At 42.1% G+C, this 19137-nt stretch overlaps 1 protein-coding gene and 1 non-coding gene across 2 annotated transcripts in view; both read right to left on the reverse strand.

The window, feature by feature from the left end:
* Nucleotides 1-367: 367 nt before the first annotated feature.
* SVEP1 (sushi, von Willebrand factor type A, EGF and pentraxin domain containing 1) overlaps nt 368-19137 on the reverse strand; it is a 212757-nt gene continuing 193987 nt past the window's right edge. The window contains exons 43-48 of the mRNA XM_002708072.5: nt 18608-18784; nt 15780-15950; nt 10831-10926; nt 9002-9097; nt 4686-4779; nt 368-745 (exon numbers count right to left, since the gene is read on the reverse strand). Of these exons, the coding sequence (XP_002708118.3) occupies nt 724-745; nt 4686-4779; nt 9002-9097; nt 10831-10926; nt 15780-15950; nt 18608-18784 (656 nt within the window). The 3' untranslated portion in view covers nt 368-723. The remainder of the gene's footprint in view (nt 746-4685; nt 4780-9001; nt 9098-10830; nt 10927-15779; nt 15951-18607; nt 18785-19137) is intronic.
* On the reverse strand, nt 4076-4178 carry LOC127485119 (U6 spliceosomal RNA). The gene has a single exon (XR_011385709.1). It is a non-coding gene; the product is annotated as a U6 spliceosomal RNA (small nuclear RNA).

Consider the following 19137-nt stretch of genomic DNA (forward strand, 5'->3'; position numbering starts at 1 on the left):
GGTATGTTTATCTCCCAGTTCTTTCATTGCTTATTCTAGCTGTGAGAAGGAAGGAGAGCGCTTTACTTTGTGAACTTTAGTCATTTTGCTTCTCTCTCTATCTGCTAAGTTGTTGTCCACTTCATTCCAATTGTTGGGAGAAGAATCTCCAGGCTGCTCTGGCACCAGGACAGAGTTCTATGAGGAGGGCACTAGGCCCAACAGTTACTCTCCACTTAGATAACAAGAAGCCTTGGTTGTTACACACATTATAAGAAAATGGAACTAGAATGAAGGAGTCCTGGGTTATGACATCACAGCTCAAAGCACGTGGATCCTCTTTCTTATTTCCTGGCCACCTGACAAAATGGCACTATCCAATAAAATATTTGGTAGCAAAATATATTTTAATTGTAACATTTTAAGTAACTAAGTAAAATGTATACTAGGAATTTTCCCAATAGACAGCAGAGTATGTACATTTTATTAGGGTAGAGCAGCATCTATTTAATATAATTTTTATATAGAAAATACAGGCATATTTAAAAATGGCAACATGTAAGAAAGTATATCACAAAGAATAACAAAATATATCACAAAATAAAAAAGTAAATCCCAAATAATGTGTTTACTGAACGAAACAAGACCCAGCACCATGTTGGACTTCGTGTAAGTTCCAGGATGCCCAGGTGCGACCAGGAAGAGATGATCTGCTTTCGGGGAAGCCAGTTGGTTGGGCAGTGGTTAAAACCCAGTTCTCCTTTTCCTGAAACACAGAACAAAACAGATTCAAGAGAAGAGATTGAAATGAAGAGGCAACAGCACTCTGGTGCTGATCAAAACAGGATTACGGATCTTGGACGCCTGGGTGCTGACGTGATGATGTTTGCAGGGTCAGCTCTGGAGAGAACAGGGTGCATGGAGAACAGGCACTAAGCTGTGAACAGATCCGAGAAGCAGCAGATCTGAGTTCTAGTCCTGATTGTCACTGATTTCCCACCCGGCAATTCTCATGAAGGTCTGGACCTCGGGAACCTAAAGGTCTCCTTCCACACCAACAATCTATAGTTTCTAGTGATACCATTTGTTTAGGACCAACTTTTCTAAGATACTTACAGAAATCAGAGGAAACAATTTTTCCCGAAGGATTAAAGTACCTGGGAACAAGACCACATCAGTCTTATTCATGAGGGGAGAGGTTTTAGGTTGAGGGATTTAAAGGCTGCCCCAACACTTGCTGTCAGGAGAGTGTTCCAACTGCCAACAAGCATTTATTGAGCACCTATTTTGTGCTTGTACAAGGTGTTAGGCATACAATCCTTAATTCACATAACATTGTGGGAGAGAGGAAAACAATTATTTGCAAATATTTATTGTTTGGACTTCTCAGCAAAGATTTCTCTCCCTCCCATGGTAGGGAATTATATTCCACCTTCCTTTTTTGGGAGGAGTTATTAGTCTCACTGCCCTTTAACCAAAGTTTTGACAAAATGAACCCTCATATTAATACAATACAACCCAACCTTGGGCCACAGTTCATTGGTCCGTGCTGAACCTTATAGTTAGTCTGGACCAAATAGAGCCCTTCTCCTGGGTTTTTAAGCTGGGATAGTGCTCTGAATACCACAAATGACACGTAACATGGGAGCTGTAGGCAGTGGTTCCCAGAGAAAACCACTCTGCTGCCAGAGAGGGTGGGCAGACCTGGGGAGACAGGAGGTGGAGCAGTCACAGGGAGCATTCAAGTCCCTGGAGTTGGTTCTTCTGATGCTTGGCCACTCCTGTGCCATGGGGTTCCATGTGAGGTCCCTCTATTGTGATAAAAAATTCCTTCTTTGCCTAATCTAATTACATTTTTTTTTTTTTTTTTGGACAGGCAGAGTTAGACAGTGAGAGAGAGAGAGAGAGAGACAGAGAGAAAGGTCTTCCTTTTTCCATTGGTTCACCCCCCAAGTGGCTGCAATGGCCGTTGTAGCCGGCATGCTGCACAGATCTGAAGCCAGGAGCCAGGTGCTTCTCCTGGTCTCCCGTGCGTGTGCAGGGGCCCAAGCACTTGGGCCATCCTCCACTGCACTCCTGGGCCACAGCAGAGAGCTGGACTGGAAGAGGAGCAACTGGGACAGAATCTGGCGCCCCAACCGGGACTAGAACCTGGGATGCCGGCGCCGCAGGCGGAGGATTAGCCTAGTGAGCCTCAGCACCGGCCCAATTACAGTTTTTTTTTTTTTTTGATTTTGATTTTTTATTTTTTGACAGACAGAGTGGACAGTGAGAGAGAGAGAGACAGAGAGAAAGGTCTTCCTTTGCCGTTGGTTCACCCTCCAATGGCCGCCGCGGCCGGCGCACCGCGCTGATCCGATGGCAGGAGCCAGGAGCCAGGTGCTTTTCCTGGTCTCCCATGGGGTGCAGGGCCCAAGCACCTGGGCCATCCTCCACTGCACTCCCGGGCCACAGCAGAGAGCTGGCCTGGAAGAGGGGCAACCGGGACAGAATCCGGCGCCCCGACCGGGACTAGAACCCGGTGTGCTGGCGTCGCAAGGCGGAGGATTAGCCTAGTGAGCCGCAGCGCCGGCTAATTACAGTTTTAACAAGAGAGTCCTAGTTAATATGGGTCTCCAAGAAGAAGTGATTACAGATAAAGAAGAGGGAGCCTGCCTGGTCTCCTGGGTTGTTGGTGAGCCATTCCTCGATAGAGGAATGCTGCTCCTCACCTTCATTTGGCACCATTTTCCTTGAATTCCTATATTAAACTTTTGCATTAAAAATCTAGGTTCTATTGTCTTTATTAACAGACACACTTTCATATAAACTAATAACTAGCCTTTCCCTGATCAAGGAAGAACTCCTGGGGGAATATTTAGACATTGGGAACCTATGCAACCTCCAGGTTTCTTTTTCCTTACCTGTAATGGGTTGAAATATAAAGACTAAAATTGTAAGAAAGTTTTAAATACTTTGTTTTTGAGTCACTGTTTGGTTTTGTTTTCTTTTTAATTGGCTCCCAATTTTTAAAATTCTTTCAAACTTACTCTAAGATAGACTGTTTTCTTTATCTTGACAACTTCTAAATATATTTGTTCCTTTCCAATTTCTCTTTAGAGCTCAACTCCCTTTCACTCTACAGAGATGCCATACACTGGAGATGATATGAGGAAATGCATGGCCACAAGGTGGATTTGGTCATAGATTGGGTTTTTATTTTAACAGCTATATTATTTTTACAAGTTGATGATGACATTCTAATTAAAATGACATAATAACCAATAGAAAAATAAGAGGTATTTTCAGTTAACTGAATTTCCCACTTTATAAAATATGAAAATACCCACTTGTTTTCAATGATTCCTTCAAGATGAGTATAAATGAACAGATTACAAATCTAAATGACATAATACAGTATGTATATTGAAAATCTCAATGTGGAGGTGATAATATGCCAACCTTGAAACATATGTGAGGACAAGGCTTGAATATTGAAAATATTTTATACACATTATGGTATAATATTTCTAATGCTTCCTGAGTTTTTAAAGGTACAAATTACCCCTTTTAAGAAAAAAAGATTTGTTTATTTCTTTGAAAGGCAGAGTTTCAGAGAGCGGGAGGAAAGACAGACAGAGAGAGATCTTCCATCTGCTGGCTCACTCCCCAAATGGCCACAATGACTAGAGCTGGGCCAGTCCAAAGCCAGGGTCCAGGAGCTTCATCTGGGTCTCCCACATGAGTGGCAGGGGCCCAAACATTTAGGCCAAATTCTGCTTTTCCCAGGCCATTAACAGGGAGCTGAATCAGAAGTAGAGCAGCCAGGACTCAAACCAGCCCCCATATGGGATGCCAGTGTTGCAGGTGGTGGCTTAACCTCCTTTGCTACAATGCCAGCTCCTATAAATTATCTTAACTATTTACCCTTTGACTTATTTTTGTGACAATGTTTTCTCAACTATGATATTTATCTGGAGAGACATGAGAAATCAATTAATAAAACTACAGTTTTTTGTAGTCAGTGGAAGACTGTAAATATAAACACTAAAAATATAAAAAAAAATTAATTAAAACCAAATATTTAAAAATCAATTCCAACACTGTTTATTGTGGAAAAAATATGCGGAACTTCATGAATTTAGATGTCATCCGTCAGCAGGGGCCATACTAATCTTCTCTCTATAGTTATTTTTTTACTTATTTGAAAAGGAGAGATAGAGAGAGAGAGAGAGAGAGAGATCTACCTGCTATTTTACTCCTGGCAGGGGCTGGGTTACCCCACTCAGGAGCTTGGAACTCAGGCTGGGTCTTCCACATGGGTGGCAGGGACCCAGCTACTTGAGCTGTCACGGCAACCTCCAAGGGTGCACATTACTAGGAAGGTGGGTCAGAAGCAGAGCTAGGATTTGAACCCTGGTTCCCAGATGGGACCCAGTATCTTAGCTCCTGCATCAAAAATCAGCCCTTCTCTATGTAATCCTAATTGTAGTACATGTGCAGCCACAGTGAACACAAGACTATTTATCTTTTAGATATCACTGCTTTACTTGTCAATTTTGAACTAGCATTTCTTAGCTTTGGCTTTTTCACACTTAGAGAATGTATTTGAATGTAGATATTTTTGGATATAAATGTTTGCACCCAGACCAGAGATTCCTTCTGGAATTACGTTGGGTTTTGAAGTCTTTGTATTCTAGATGGATGTTAGTTGCTGGTTGTCTTACCTGGAACAATCATGTCCTGTCCAAGATGAGAGACAATGGCATCGGTTTGGTCTTACACATTTTCCTCCATTTAAGCAGGGAAACTGGCAGACAGCTGGGATGAAAAATTCACGCATTTATTTAATTAACACTGAGCAACTCTGAAGATTTTATGAAGGCACATGGAATAAGATCTGCCTCTACTTCCTGCTGCAGCCACTGTTACTTCTCATACACTGCTCAGGCCATCAATTTTGCTGCTCTGCTTGATCTCCCGTCCTCCCTCTGTGCGTCTAAGCCAGTCGGTGCCCATGGTTAAGTCTCGGGTTCTATCTCCATGTTCAAACCTGTGCTGATCACTCCAACTCCACCAATCTCTTTTTCTTAAAAATTTGTTTATTTGAAAGGCAGAGTTATAGAGAGAGGAAGACACACACAAACACACACACACACACACACACACAGAGAGAGAGAGAGAGAGAGAGAGAGAGAGAGAGATCTTCCATCTGCTGGTTCACTCCAGCCAAAATAGCTGGAGCTGAGCCAATCCAAAGCAAGGAGCCAGGAGCTTCCTCTGGGTCTCCCATATGGGTTCAGGGGCCGAAGGACTTGGGCCATCCTCTGCTGCTTTCCCAAGTGCATAAGCAGGGAGCTGGATTGGAAGTGGAGCAGCCAGTACATAAACCAGTGCCCATATGGGATGCTGATGCTGCAGGCCAGGGATTTAACTCGCTGCATCACAGCACCAGCCCCAACCTTTCTCTTCTTTAATATTTTTATTTATTCAATTAATCTGATAACTTTACTGTTTTGAAATATATATATATATATATATTTCTCAATTGGGTTAGAAATCTCTTGATTGACAGAATGGTTAAGTCAGATGACAATTCTGAGGCACAAGGATTGTCTAAAATAACAGATGATTCAACAGCTCTTTGTGTTTGGCTAAGAAACACATTTCAAAGCTTTTACCAGTTTTAACTGGGATTACAGAGCCTGGATTAGAACTAAAAATTCACCACAGATGAAACCATGGAAGAATATCCCAAAATAGACTACACAGCCATCTTTCTTACAAATCACAGTCCTTTAATGAAACTCTTCATCTGCACGAATTTATTTGTTGAAATAAAAAAAGACACTAAAATTGGAAGAAGACCCAAGTTTAATTTATCAAAGAGAGAGGGGGAACTCCACAGAAGAAGACAATAAGTACCTATAAGGGGAAACCTGGAAATAAGAAACATTTCAGTCTTAGAAAGGAAGGCCCTTTCCTGGATGAAAAAAATCATTTTGGGTAAGAAATAAACAAATGTCCTTTTTTTCCAATGGCTCATTCAGAAAATATAGGGAAAATGCTGAAAGTAAATACCAGGCACTTGGTAAGCACAGGGTAGAGAAGGTAAGAGATAGGACAAGTCAAATATCCATTTCCCTTGGAGGAGCTCTCTAGGTAAGTGCCAGCGACAGCAGGCCAGCAGGATGGCTCTATCTGCAGCTTCATAAGAAAGAAAAACAGGAAGTGAAGCAGGATGAAAACCATCAACAATAAGAGCTGCCGGTCCCCAAGGTTTCTGCTTGCTGATAGAAGCAAACATTACCTCTTTGAAAGGGCAGGCTGATCTGGGGGTGTCTGTACTAACCAGGCACTGTTTTTTTCTTCCCTGTCTAAAAGTCTAACATCTGCCCCTCTCTGAATTTATATTGATGTTCCTGGGGTTCCACTGGGGCCCACACGGCCCCTGCACGGTTCCATTTTCCTCCCCATGAATGTTTCTCATGGGAGATTTACAGATCTCTGTCTTCAGCGTAGATGCATCTTCTGAGAATCTTCAAGGATTACACAACAGCCTATCAGACCACTCCCCCTGTGCATTCCAAACTCAGCATGTTTGAGCTCCTCATCTCTGCCCTCACACCCGCAGCTCCTGGGTTTTCTAGCTCAGTCAATGGTAGCGCCTTCCACCCTGGGGCCCTTGCTGGAAATGGCAATGTTCATAATTTCTAACTAAGTGGTCCTGATTCTATCTCAAATCCACCCCAAACCCACCCCCCCCACACACATTTTTTTGGTTACTGTTTCTCTAACCCCGTGGATCTTTCTATTCTAAGTGTTGCTTCTGGCCATTTTCCATACTGCTGTCAATATCATCTTTCTAAAAGAAAATATAATTAGATGATTTTTCCTCCTTAGAACTGCTGCTCACAAGACAACCTGCATCTTGAACTTGGCATACAGTGCATTGCCTGGTCTGACGCAGCTTATCCTTATGGCTTCATGCTCAATCACTCTCCTACGTTTCCTCTGTGACTTCAGTCACGCCTGATTGAACACACCTATGCATTTTATATTCCATGCCTTTGGCTAGAATGATATGAAGGCACTTCAAAAAGTTCATGAAAAGTGGAGTTAAGTCACATTTACTTTGGTGCAAAAAAATTAGAGATCCATCTATAAAGAGTTTTCAAAAGTTTACAAAAAATGTGTATTATGAAAAAAATTATGCAAGGAGTTACAAAATCTTTCACGCCAAAAATGACATTATCTTTTAATGCCATTGTCCCATGAACTTTCTGAAGCACCTCATCATATATTAACCATGTTCAGCCTGGAAGCAGGGAAGGGAGGGCCAACTAGTAGACCTTGGCCATAATCTGCAGAAAGTGTCTTCTACTACGTCCGCAGGGCAGAGCAGGCCGTGAGAGATCCTGGTAATCAAAGACGAAGGGGAAGGAGTCAGGAATGACTTGTTCTTCCAGAACCGCACCTGCCAAGAGAAGGTGCCTGGAAGAGGGCAGGGCTGGTTCGCAGGGGAGTTCAACTTTGGATATATGAGAAATGCAGATAAATATTAAAGCTGATTTTTTTTAATAAACAAACACTACATGGATCACTTTTGGAGTCTAACACAAATGCTTCAGATTCAGTCCCTGTGACATTTCCCCTTTTTTACACTCATCAAGGGCTCAGTCTGGGCTTTAGGTAGACTGATGGCATCCCTGACTGCCTCTGGGACAGTGTCTTTCACTCCCATTTCCCTGGATTATTTATTAACAGTGCCCCTTTCACTCCTGAAAATGTCCCGGTTTGGAAGCTAAATTCTAAGGTCACCTGGTCTCAATTTTCATGACAACTTTGACATCAGCAAGCCTGATCTACTTGACATCCTACCCCACCGAAGAGGCAGTACCAACACTGCCCATCAGAAGGATGGTGGAGTATGAGCATTCTTACCACACAAATACAGCAATCCTTATTCTAACAGCTGTTTAAAATTTTAGGACATTCAACAGGTTAAAATCTGTCATTTCAAACTGATTGACTTGACATTGACTAACAAACCTGTTATATTCAGGCACCAACCATGCTAGGCATTGTGTATATCAAGACGGCAAAGAACACCCCTGTTCTTGAGTGGTGTAGGGTGGTGGGGGCTGGCATAGATCATCAAGCAATTAAATAAATGTCAAAGTGAAGTGGGACAACAATACAAAAGATGCATTTTATATTCTACTTAAAACTATTGGTTGAACTCTGTAATTAATACACAATTACTCTTAGATGTTTAATCAATGCTGTAACTAGTACTCAAATAGTATTTTACACTTTGTGTTTCTGTGTGGGAGCAAAATGTGGAAATCTTTACTTAACATACGCTAAATTGATCTTCTGTATATAAAGATAATTGAAAATTAATCGTGATGTGAAGGGGAAGGGGAGAGGGAGTGGGAGAGGGGAGCGTTGTGGATGGGAGGGAAGACACGGCGGGGGAGGAGGCTATTGTGGTCCATAAGCTGTTCTTTGGAAATTTATGCTCATTAAATAAATTAAAAAAAAAAGTGAAGTGGGAAAAATGCTATAGGAAGGCAAGAGTGGCTAATTGGATGTCAATCACTCATCAGTCAACCACATTTTATTACCATTTTCCATGACAACGAGACACCTTTGTTGAGTTTCTTCATTGTAACTTAAACTGTATTTATAAGCCTTGTTCTTTCTAAATAGTAACCATGGGTTTAGTAATTTGGAGTAACATGAGTCCCAAAACTCTGCGTAACATTTGCCCTACATTCTTCAGCAAATGACATGCAACAGACAACTGCGTCAAGTCAGACATTGTTCTTTGGCACGGGATCTTGAAAGGCATTTTCTTGGTAATGATACAGTTCAATGTTGAGATCATCATTCAAGGGACCATCCTAAAGAATGCTTGAAAACCTTGGGCCCCTTTTGGCTTCAGCACCTCCTCTGAGTTTGAGCTACAGACCTCAATGTCCTCTGGGACTTCATGGGACAAAGGCACCAAGACAGCCAAGAGGGAGAGGACGCCTACCTGTATGACAGCGGGACCCCGTCCAGCCAGATGGGCAGTCACACTGGTAAGGGGCCACACAGCGGCCACCATTCAGACAGGGAAGGATGCATATTGCTACAAAGAGAAAAACAGGAGATTGAAAAGGACTTAATCAAAATACACATGCTTAGGTATGTTCCAGTGTTCAAGAATCATTTTCACGGAGAAGTGAAACCTTGTATGACCCCCTACGTAATCTTGCCATATGTGTTGTGCTTATTAATAAGCAACGCCGGGCACGCACAATCAGGACAGCAAGTCGGATCCTCAGTCAGACGTACTGACTGCAATGCCAAATGGACTCTTTCCGTGAGGACACAATGTAACCGATGTCTGCTAACTGCTTTGCTTTCATTCTCCACAGCATAAGCAGAATGATTTCTTTTTATCTTTGTTTCAAATTTCCATTACACATTATATATAAAATGCTCTAAGAGGGTTTGCTTGCCTCTGGGCTCCAGTGAACACCCTGTGAGAATGGCAATCAGATGGGCTATAGCAAGCAAGTGTTTGCAAGATTTTAATAAAAATGGGACAACTTGCCTTTTATTTCCTAGGACTTGAGGCCTGATGGTGACCAAGCCAGGCTGTCCCTCTACTCGCCATACCAATCATTCTTCCTACTAAACACCATTGAACCCTCTGAAGAGGCCTCGCGTGCTTCAAAGGTGTGAGGCTGTCCACTGCTTGTAGCCAGAGTGTAGTTCTCTAGCCGATGGTAGTGGCACCCCCTGGGAGTTGGTTACAGATGCAGAATCTCAGGATATGCATTTTAAGGCATGGCCCAGAGGCTCTGCATGCACACGAAGGCCTGGGAAGCCCTGGCCTTGGCCTCTTGCAAGAGGGCAGGCATTTGCTGAGTGAGCTCAGCCAGCTGAGCCAAGCCAGTGCTTGGGAACCTTGCAATAAATGCTCCCTGAGGCTTTGGAGCAGTGGGGAGATAGCAGGTTCAGCCTGGGAATCCCAATTGAAAAGGAGTGATTGTGGAAAGAAAATGCAATCCCTCTTTCTTCTTAATCCCTATAAGGTCTTTTCTGTATGTTGATAGCAGCCTAAATATCTGTCTATTACACTTTTCTCTTTACAGATTAGTTGAAAAAGTTACATTTAAAAGTATGTAGTCTTACAAAATGCCTGAGCTTTAGAAAAAAACTGCCATAAACCAATGGCCCTCACACTGATGACTCTTCATGGTTTACAGACCCCACTCCCAATGAAGCAGGAAGCTGTTTCACCCTTATGTAAATATTTTAAACCAGTTATTGATATTCCCTATGGAAATTTCAACTGAAATATGTCTTTGTAAGGGCCAAAATTCTGTATGAATTTACCAAGCATTGTATAGGTATAGAAGTGCCAACTTCCCTTATTTTCTTAATTAGGACCAACTGTCTTAACGACAAAGAGCAAATGGTGGGCTGCAAATATTGCCTACAAAGTACAGTGTGATGTGATGCTATGCAGTTATACCAACTGCAGCAAGGACTGGCACAGGCCGTGGAAGACCTGACATCAGGGAAGGAGCAGGAGGACAAGCTCCTTCCCAAGAACACTAATGAATTTGTGCCAGGAGACGTGTGAAGATGACTTTCGATGGATCTTAATAAGTGCATTTTAAGGTCTTTGATATTGTATGTCTCCTACAACCTACTGGCATGCTCAGATAAGCCCTATGAGCTCTGTCTGGTCTCAGGAGGATTCAAGCAAAGAAATTTCTCCCAACAGTACAGCCAGTTTCTAGTAATTCCTGTAAGTCGGCAGCTTCCAGGTGAATCGTCAGGACTTAGATGATTTGAGGGCAGACTCACGTTCTTCACACAGGCGCCCCATCCAGCCATCCGGACAGGAACAGGCATTGGGGCGCTGGCAGACTCCTCCGTTTTGACATGGGAATCGACAGACAGCTGGCAGGGAAGCAGGACAGGACATGAATACAGGGAATGATGGAGGAATGGTATCCAGGAGATAGCCTTGCTCATTTCCATTTCATAATATTTCCTGACTCAAACTTTAAGGAAGAGAAACCACGTTAAATCTCAAGAGGAAATGACAACATATGAAAAGCCTAGTATTTTTTTGGTTATCATTACAGTTTTTTTCTCTAGCTTTATTGAGAATTAATAGACAAATAAAATTGTTTATATTTAAGTTTTATAGCTTGATATTTTGATTTTCATAGAAATTACCAAATAATCAACACAGTCAATCTAATTACCATAGTTATCACCACCCCCCATAGCTACCCTTCCCTCCCTCCCTCCTCTTCGTGTAGTCACGTTACTGTACATTGTCATTCCAGAACCTACTCATCGTGCATAACTGAAACTTTGCACCCTTTGACCAGTGTCTCCCCATGTTCCACCTTCTTAGCCCCGGACAGCTACCACTGTATGTACTCTCTGCTTCAATGACTATTTCAGATCCCACCTAATCAGCTAGATCAGTGTTTGTCTTTCTGTGTCTGGCTTATTTCACTTAGCAAAATGTCCTCCCAATACATCCCATGTTGTCTCAAATGCTAAGATTTCTTATTTTTTTTATTTTTATTTTTGACAGGCAGAGTGGACAGTGAGAGAGAGAGAAAAAGAGAGAAAGGTCTTCCTTTTCCATTGGCTCACCCTCCAATGGCTGCTGTGGCCAGTGCACCACGCTGATCCGAAGCCAGGAGCCAGGTGCTTCTTCCTGGTCTCCCATGCGGGTGCAGGGCCCAAGGACTTGGGCCATCCTCCACTGCACTCCCGGGCCACAGCAGAGAGCTGGCCTGGAAGAGGAGCAACCGGGACAGAATCCGGCGCCCCAACCGGGACTAGAACCTGGGGTGCCGGCGCCGCAGGTGGAGGATTAGCCTATTGAGCTGTGGCGCCGGCCAAGATTTCTTATTTTTAAAGGCTGAATAATACTTCAATGTGTCTATTTATCTGTCACTTTTTCTTTATCCATTTATCTATTGTCTATTGCCATTTTTTAAAATGAAACTTTGTTTTTTATTAAATGTTTATTTATTTGAAAGAGTTAGAGGAGGAGGAGGAGGAAGAGGAGTAGGGGGAGGAAGAAGGAAAGGGAGGGGGAGGGGGAAGGGGAGTGGGAGAAAGATGTCTTCCATCTGCTGGTTCATTCCCCAAATGGTTACAAAAGCTGGGGTTGGTCCAAGCCTAAGTTAGGAGCCAGGAGCTTCCTCTGGGTCTCCTATGTGGGTGCAGGGGCCCAAGACCTGGGCCATCTTCCGCTGCTTTCCCAGGTGATTAACAGAGAGCTGTATCAGAAGTGGAGCAGCCAGGATTGGAACAGGCTCCCATATGAGATGCTGGCACCATGCTTTACCCATTAGACCACAGCGCCAGCTCCCTATTGACAAACATTTAGGCTGATTCTGTATCTTGGATGCTGTAAATAAAGCTCCAGTCATTGAAATTTTGATTTTTGATAATTCCTGGAAGAAATCCTTTATCCAGCCCACCTAAACAATGACAGCCTTTCAACACGTGACTTCATATTGTCGCCAATGATATTATTGACTATACCCAAGTGCTATTCCCTTTTTCTTCACTTTGTCCTAACCCCATTTTTGCTAAACCTCCTCCCCTTCTTCAAGATCCAGTTCAAACATCTTGTCTATGAGTCATTCCCTGACTCACTCCCAATTTCCAAGAAAACTCATGAAGGCTTTCCTCTTCTATGCTCTTCAGCACTCTAACCCTTAACATGCATGCTCATGTGTGCTCATGTCAACAAATCACCTCTCACATTTGGTGGCACACACCTGTGTTCCTATTTGTCTTCCTACTTATCTTTCCTAGGAGGATCAAAATGTCTGATAAGGTCCTGAGACACTGAATGTTCTCATTGAAACCATTTGCTCTAATTTCGAAGGGCTGGTGGCCTTTCCCATGTACCCAGGACACATTCCAGAGTCTCAGACTGACCCCAAATAACTTAGGGTAAATAAACTAGTTTATCACCTGGCTGTAACAGGCACCAGGTTAATAGTCTCCTCCTCCTTTCAGCCTACCTATTTCTAGAAAAAGGGCTTTACTTTTGCTTTCTTAGCTCCTTTGCCTTTATTTCACTCTTCAAACCACAGTAATCTGGCTACTGCTCTCAACACACCCTCGAAGTGCTCAAGCCCAGCGTGCTGAAATTTGCCTATCCGTCAGATTCAGGGATGTGACTCAGCTCCTGGACCTCACTTCCCTACCGTATGAGTCACAGTTGGATCATTCTCCTTCTTTTTACAAATATCTTCTCTTTCTGATCTTGGCTCGCTACTGTCCTCTTGTTTTTTTTTTTTTTTTTTTTTTTTTTTTTTTTTTTCATACCTTGGTGGATGCTCTTTTTCATGTCCCTCCTCTCCTTGTTGACCTGAAAATGTTAGTACTGCCCAGAGTTTCACCCTTGGCTTTCTCATCCAGTGTGCTTTGGCCCATGCCCTTGAACTCTATGATTCTAGTACCATATTCACAAAGATATCTATTATCTGAAGCAAATACATAACTCTTATATATTCATGTATATAATCTTACAAACACACACACACACACACACATGAGAGAGAGATTTTCAAAAAGTTCATGGAAATTCATATTATAAAAAACTGTGCATAAATCTCACTTTTTTGTACCAAATAATTTTTAAAAAAAAAACATTTATTTATTTAATTGAAAGGTAGAGTGACAGAGAGTGGGAGAGACAGAGAAACAGCCATCTTCCATATGCTGGCTCACTCCCCAAATGTCCACAATAGCCTGATCTGGGCCAGGCCAGAGTCAGGAGCCAAGAACTCCATCTGGGTCTCTCACATGGTGGCAGGTTCCAAGCGCTTGGGCCATCGTCCACTGCCTTCCGAGGCACATTAGCAGGGAGCTGGACTGGAAGCAGAGGTAGCTGGGACTCCAATTGGCACTCCAACACGGGGTTCCAGAGTCACAGGTGGCAGCCTAACTTGCTGCACCACAATGCCGGCCCCATAAACGTTTTTAATACCATTTTCCATGAACCTTTTGAAGTACCTCCATATAATCTGAAATATCTACCCACCCACCCTGATTTATAAAGACGTATGTCCAATTCTTCCTTACATTTCATTTGGAAAAATGCAGAGTGTACACAAATCCCTCTTCTACCACAATGTCCTTCTTTCCTGTCTTCCTCTGGAAAATGGTTTGCAAGGCCCAATTCAAAGCTTAACTTTCTCTGCTTTCTCTGTTAAGCCTTCTCAGACGTTCCTACCCCATACAAGGGGAAAGGTCAGCTTTAACTACGCTAGGTTCTCAGAGCAAGCGCATCTTCCTGTCTCACCAATATCACTTTGTGTTTTCCTTTGTTTGGGAGCAGTTTGCCCTTCTCCTCCTGTGAACTGTGAGCTCTTTGGAGGTAGGAATGCCTACCCTAGAGGCTAGTTGAGGTCCTGGCTCAGACCAGTGGCTCACTGCATGTTTAATGCACCAGCGAAAGCCTAAACCTACCCAGAAGGTGTTGCTACAGTCAGTTCTATGGTTTCACATTTGAGGATGAACCACAGGGACTCAGGAGAGACATAAAGAAGTGTAGGCAGTTCTGAGACTACAGCTAGTGAAGTTTTAGCAATTTGAAATATGCAGGTTAGGATGGGGCAAGGTGGTCTGCGTTAGGGATTTGGACCAGGGGACACGTGCTTTAGAGATGATTTGGAAGTGTTTTTATCATGGTGGCATTTGGTCACCAGTAGCCCTTTGGTGCTGCCACTGCCCTGTAGTATCTTAAGCAAATATATAATTCTCATCTGACTTCTGACTTCAAGTGAAATTGGGGTTACTATTTGAGGATGCTACCTCTCCAGTAGCCCTCTCAAAAGAAAGTTGTCCATTCTCTGAGGTCTCACTTGCTGGCAATTTCATTTTGCTGCTGCCAGATCATCAATCCCTTCTCCCCTGAGGTAATGCTTTGCCTCTTTTGAGGCTCGCGCCATCCATCCATTGACCTCTTCAACTTTCACTGCCCCCTTACATCATCAAATACTTTGTCATTTTCACTCCAAATCTAAGTAGTCTGACCATGGTCTATAAGGGAAACCCATTCAACAATTTGCGTATACTTGAGTTCCTTGGTTATGACTGTCTTGATCATTAGCATAATTCTTGACTTCGGTGAATAGTTATAGAATGAATGAAATAGTTATTGTGATTTGTAAAAGTTATATTTTGTTGAAAAAGTATAAGTTTCAGAAGGATGTAGTAGCAAGCCTCATTACCTCTTTCCATTTGGCAGAATTTCAGTCACAGAACCTAAAAGTTCTATGTGTATGCTTACAAACCTCAAGCCACAAAGGAAAACTGACACAGTTAAGAGAATATTTAAAGCAAGGCAAAAAAAAAAAATGGCATACTAATTACTGGTGATACTAGGCTTCCATATTCACTTCTCTGCAGCTTCACTAAGAAATACGCATTAAAAATGATACTAGAGGCTTGGCGTGGCGGTGGGGGGGCACAGAGGGAGTTTGGATAACAGGCACCAAATCAGAGTTAGAGCCTAGTGTTATACAGCATTGTGGTGAGACTGTAGTTCACAATAACCTAGTATACTGTCAGAACAAATAGAAATAAAAATCTCCAAGCCTCCAGTCAGAAAGTAATATCAAAAGGAAAATGTTGATTACTCTGCTTTGATCAGCACATGGTGTACACAGGTATTGAAATATCATACTATAACCCAAAAGTATGTACAAGTATTATTAATAATAAATTTAAAAAAAGAAACATCCACTCAAATATTTCCTTACCTCTGCAAATAGGAGGTGATGTCCATGTTCCGTTTTCCAGGCAAACACTCCTTAGGGAACCTTCCAGCATGTATCCACTGTAGCATGAGTAGGTGATCATGTCCCCATACTGATAGTGAATGCCTCGAGCAATTGCATTCTCTACATGTGCTGGGGGACCACATGAGATTTCTATAGGAAAACAGAACAATTAAGCCTGTAATACCAACCCACACTGAGAACACAGTTTCTTTTCCATGATTGAGTCAGTTTAGAAAGCAAAGGTATAATACACAAAGGAAACATGTTCACTTCTGTAAGATCTAGGATACCATAAACTATAAGACGAATTCACTGGTTCTTTAAAACTTTGATGTATAAACTCAAAGGTGTTTTGTCTTCTAATTCAAATGTTGAAGCTGAGCTATTTTGATAACAAGGAAAGAAATCTGTCAGAGACCAGCAATGAACTCTTGTGTTTGACCCAAGAGAGGACTGCAAGAGAACATCAATGAGGTGCTTATCAAATTAGATGAGGAAAAGCATGAAGACAGTAGATTACTATTTCAGAGTAAAGATCACTGATTACAGTAACGGACATCAGGGCTGATTTATTGGTGCTTAGAACCGTGCCTGGTATGCAAAAAGCTCCAGCTGCTTCTTTGGGAAATGAGTAAATGAATGAATATTGGCCCTAGCCTACGATATTCAATTTAAATGCCTTGAAGAGGTTTATGAAACTTAAGGTTTTACATTAGTTTCCCTCCTTTCAATACTGTAAAGCAGTGACTTTCTCCTTTTTGGGTCTGTGTTACATTGGATAACCTTTTCTTTCAAGGGGAACCTGTGCATATATTTAAATATAATTTTCATAACTAATCTTGCTTTGAGAATTTTATAAGAAGCTTTAAGGCGTGTAGAATTATTTGGGAGTGGACCACAAGTCAAGGATTGGATGGGAGTCGGGAATCTAATCAGTTGCTGTTTGTATAAGAACCCTCATGAACTGGCCCCTAAAAGTTTATTTTGTTGTCATAATATGATTAAAATTTGTCAAAGGGAAGAACAATTTGTATGCTCTGTCCAAATTTTATCTTTGAAGGGAGACAAAATGCCTACCATGTGTTATAAACCAAAAATAAATAAAGAAAATGCTGTCTCTTTGCTCAAATAGGGGAAGAGAAATAAAGAGATACTGCATACAATCTAAAAATAAGCTGCATTAGAGGCATGGGTACCATGTGGTGGAAACATTGAGGTGAATGTAACGAATCATGCCTAGGATTGCCACAGTATGAATCACAGTAGAAGTGGCTGGGACTGGGCTATCAAGTTTGAGTAGGTCAGAAGGAAAGAGCTTCCAAGTTGGGCCACAGCATGTACACAGATCAAATGATTGATTTATTGCAGTGGCTATCAAACCATGGGTTTCAGAATCACTGGTATTCTTATTGAAAATGCAAAATTCCCTTAAATAAAAGGTTTTTTGAGAAAAAAGAAAATGCAGATTTCTGGGGTTTCTGATGAACCTACATCTTACATACTATCCCTGGGAGAGTCTCATGCACACTAAATTTTAATCAAAATTTTATAGGGATAATTTTCAGGTATAAGCTAAATGAATAAGGGTTGCTGCTCAAGGGAGGGAAGAATAGTTTATTCTAAGCCAAAACTTCCCTGTCTCCTGGAAAAAGCAAAAGAAATCGAGGATAACAAATAATAATGGAATCTGCTTCTTTCTCTCCTGGCTCTCAGTAATATTGAGGAATAAATAAGATGCATGTCAGGTACATTGTTCCTTTTTGCTCTCGTGAATGTCTCTTTTTGCTCTCTTCCAGTGATCCAAGAGGTAAGCTATAGGCAGCCAAAGCCAATGTGAGGATGTGTGGGCAAAGTAAAGCCACTTGACCTACTTTCCTTCAGGTTTGTCCATAACTAGATTAGAGAGTCAAAGAGAAAACTTCCAGTTTGCATATACTTAGTTCTCCCCATTTCACCAGGGTGGGTTTCAGAGGTATTTGGAGCCCCAATCCTAGTTAAAAATATAGTACACACTTATGCAGAGTAAAGCCAACATTGTAATGCTATAGTAGGCTGCTAGTTGAAAACTCAGGGGCTTGGGCTATTGTATTTCTCTTTTTATCTAGATAAATTTCTAATAGAGTATGTGTATGCACCAATGCATTTATTCTTTTTTTAAAGATTTATTTTATTTATTTGAAAGGCAGAGTTAGGGAGAAGCAGAGTCAGAGAGAAACAGAGAGGTCTTTCATCTGCTGGTTCACTCCCCAGATGGCCTCAGCAGACGTAGCTGTGAGGATCCGAAGCCAGGGGCCAGGAACCTCTTCTGGGTCTCCAATGCGGGTGCAGGGGCCCAGGAACTTGGGCCATCTTCTACTGTTTTCCCAGGCCATACCAGAGACCTGGATTGGAAGTGGAGCAGCCAGGATTCTAACTGGCGCCCATATGGGATGCCAGCACTACAGGCGGTGGCTTTACCTGTTGGGCCACAGAGCTGGCCCCATCAATTCATTTCTTCTTGAAAACAAATTTGAAAGATAGGTATTGTTGGTACTATTAACAAATGGGAAACCTGATTCAGAGAAGTTGAGGAATCAGCTGAAGTTTAGAGTTAAAACAGTTTGAGGATAAAATTCAAAACCAGATCTTCTCTGATTCCAGAATCCATGGTCTTCACACAAATTATCTCTTAACTTGGTAATTAGAGTGCAAGCATTGTGAAGATGGAGGTCACTGGACACATAACACATTCCTATACCATGTAGGCCAGAGCCTTGCATTTGGTTAAACTCCCATTCTGGGAGACTTACTTCCACCTGCCGACTTACTTTCACATTTGGCACTTGTCTGCGTCCACGTCTCGTCAGGGCTGCAGGTAATGATGCCTTGGCCTTTGAGCAGGAAGCCTTCCCTACACTTGATGGACACATTCTGGTCAACATAAAACTCCTTTTCAGAAAGCACAGCATTCTCGGGAATCACAAAAGGGACAGGACACGGATTGGCTGTTGAAAAGAAAAGAAAATGCTTACTGATATTCTTCCTTCTTTTCCTAACTGATCTCTTTGAGTGAAGAGCAGGGGTCCCCTAAGAGGTGAATTCTCAATGATGATAATATGAGACCTAAATATGTAGAACTTCAAATATTACACAGAGATTTGTGTTGAATCTATATAAAATTCTTTTAAGATAAAATTAGAAAAGATCTACCAAGTTATTCAACCTCTATCCTAAGGTCCAAAAAGTCTGAGAAGGCAAATTAAACAGCTGTCTGAGCTATGGCCCGTTATTGTAGATTCTTCTTTTTGGACTGGTAATGGGAAAACAAGACATGCTAGAAATCAAGGGGCATATCACA

This window comes from Oryctolagus cuniculus, chromosome 1 (assembly GCF_964237555.1).
Source record: "Oryctolagus cuniculus chromosome 1, mOryCun1.1, whole genome shotgun sequence".
Classification (NCBI taxonomy): Eukaryota; Metazoa; Chordata; class Mammalia; order Lagomorpha; family Leporidae; genus Oryctolagus; species Oryctolagus cuniculus.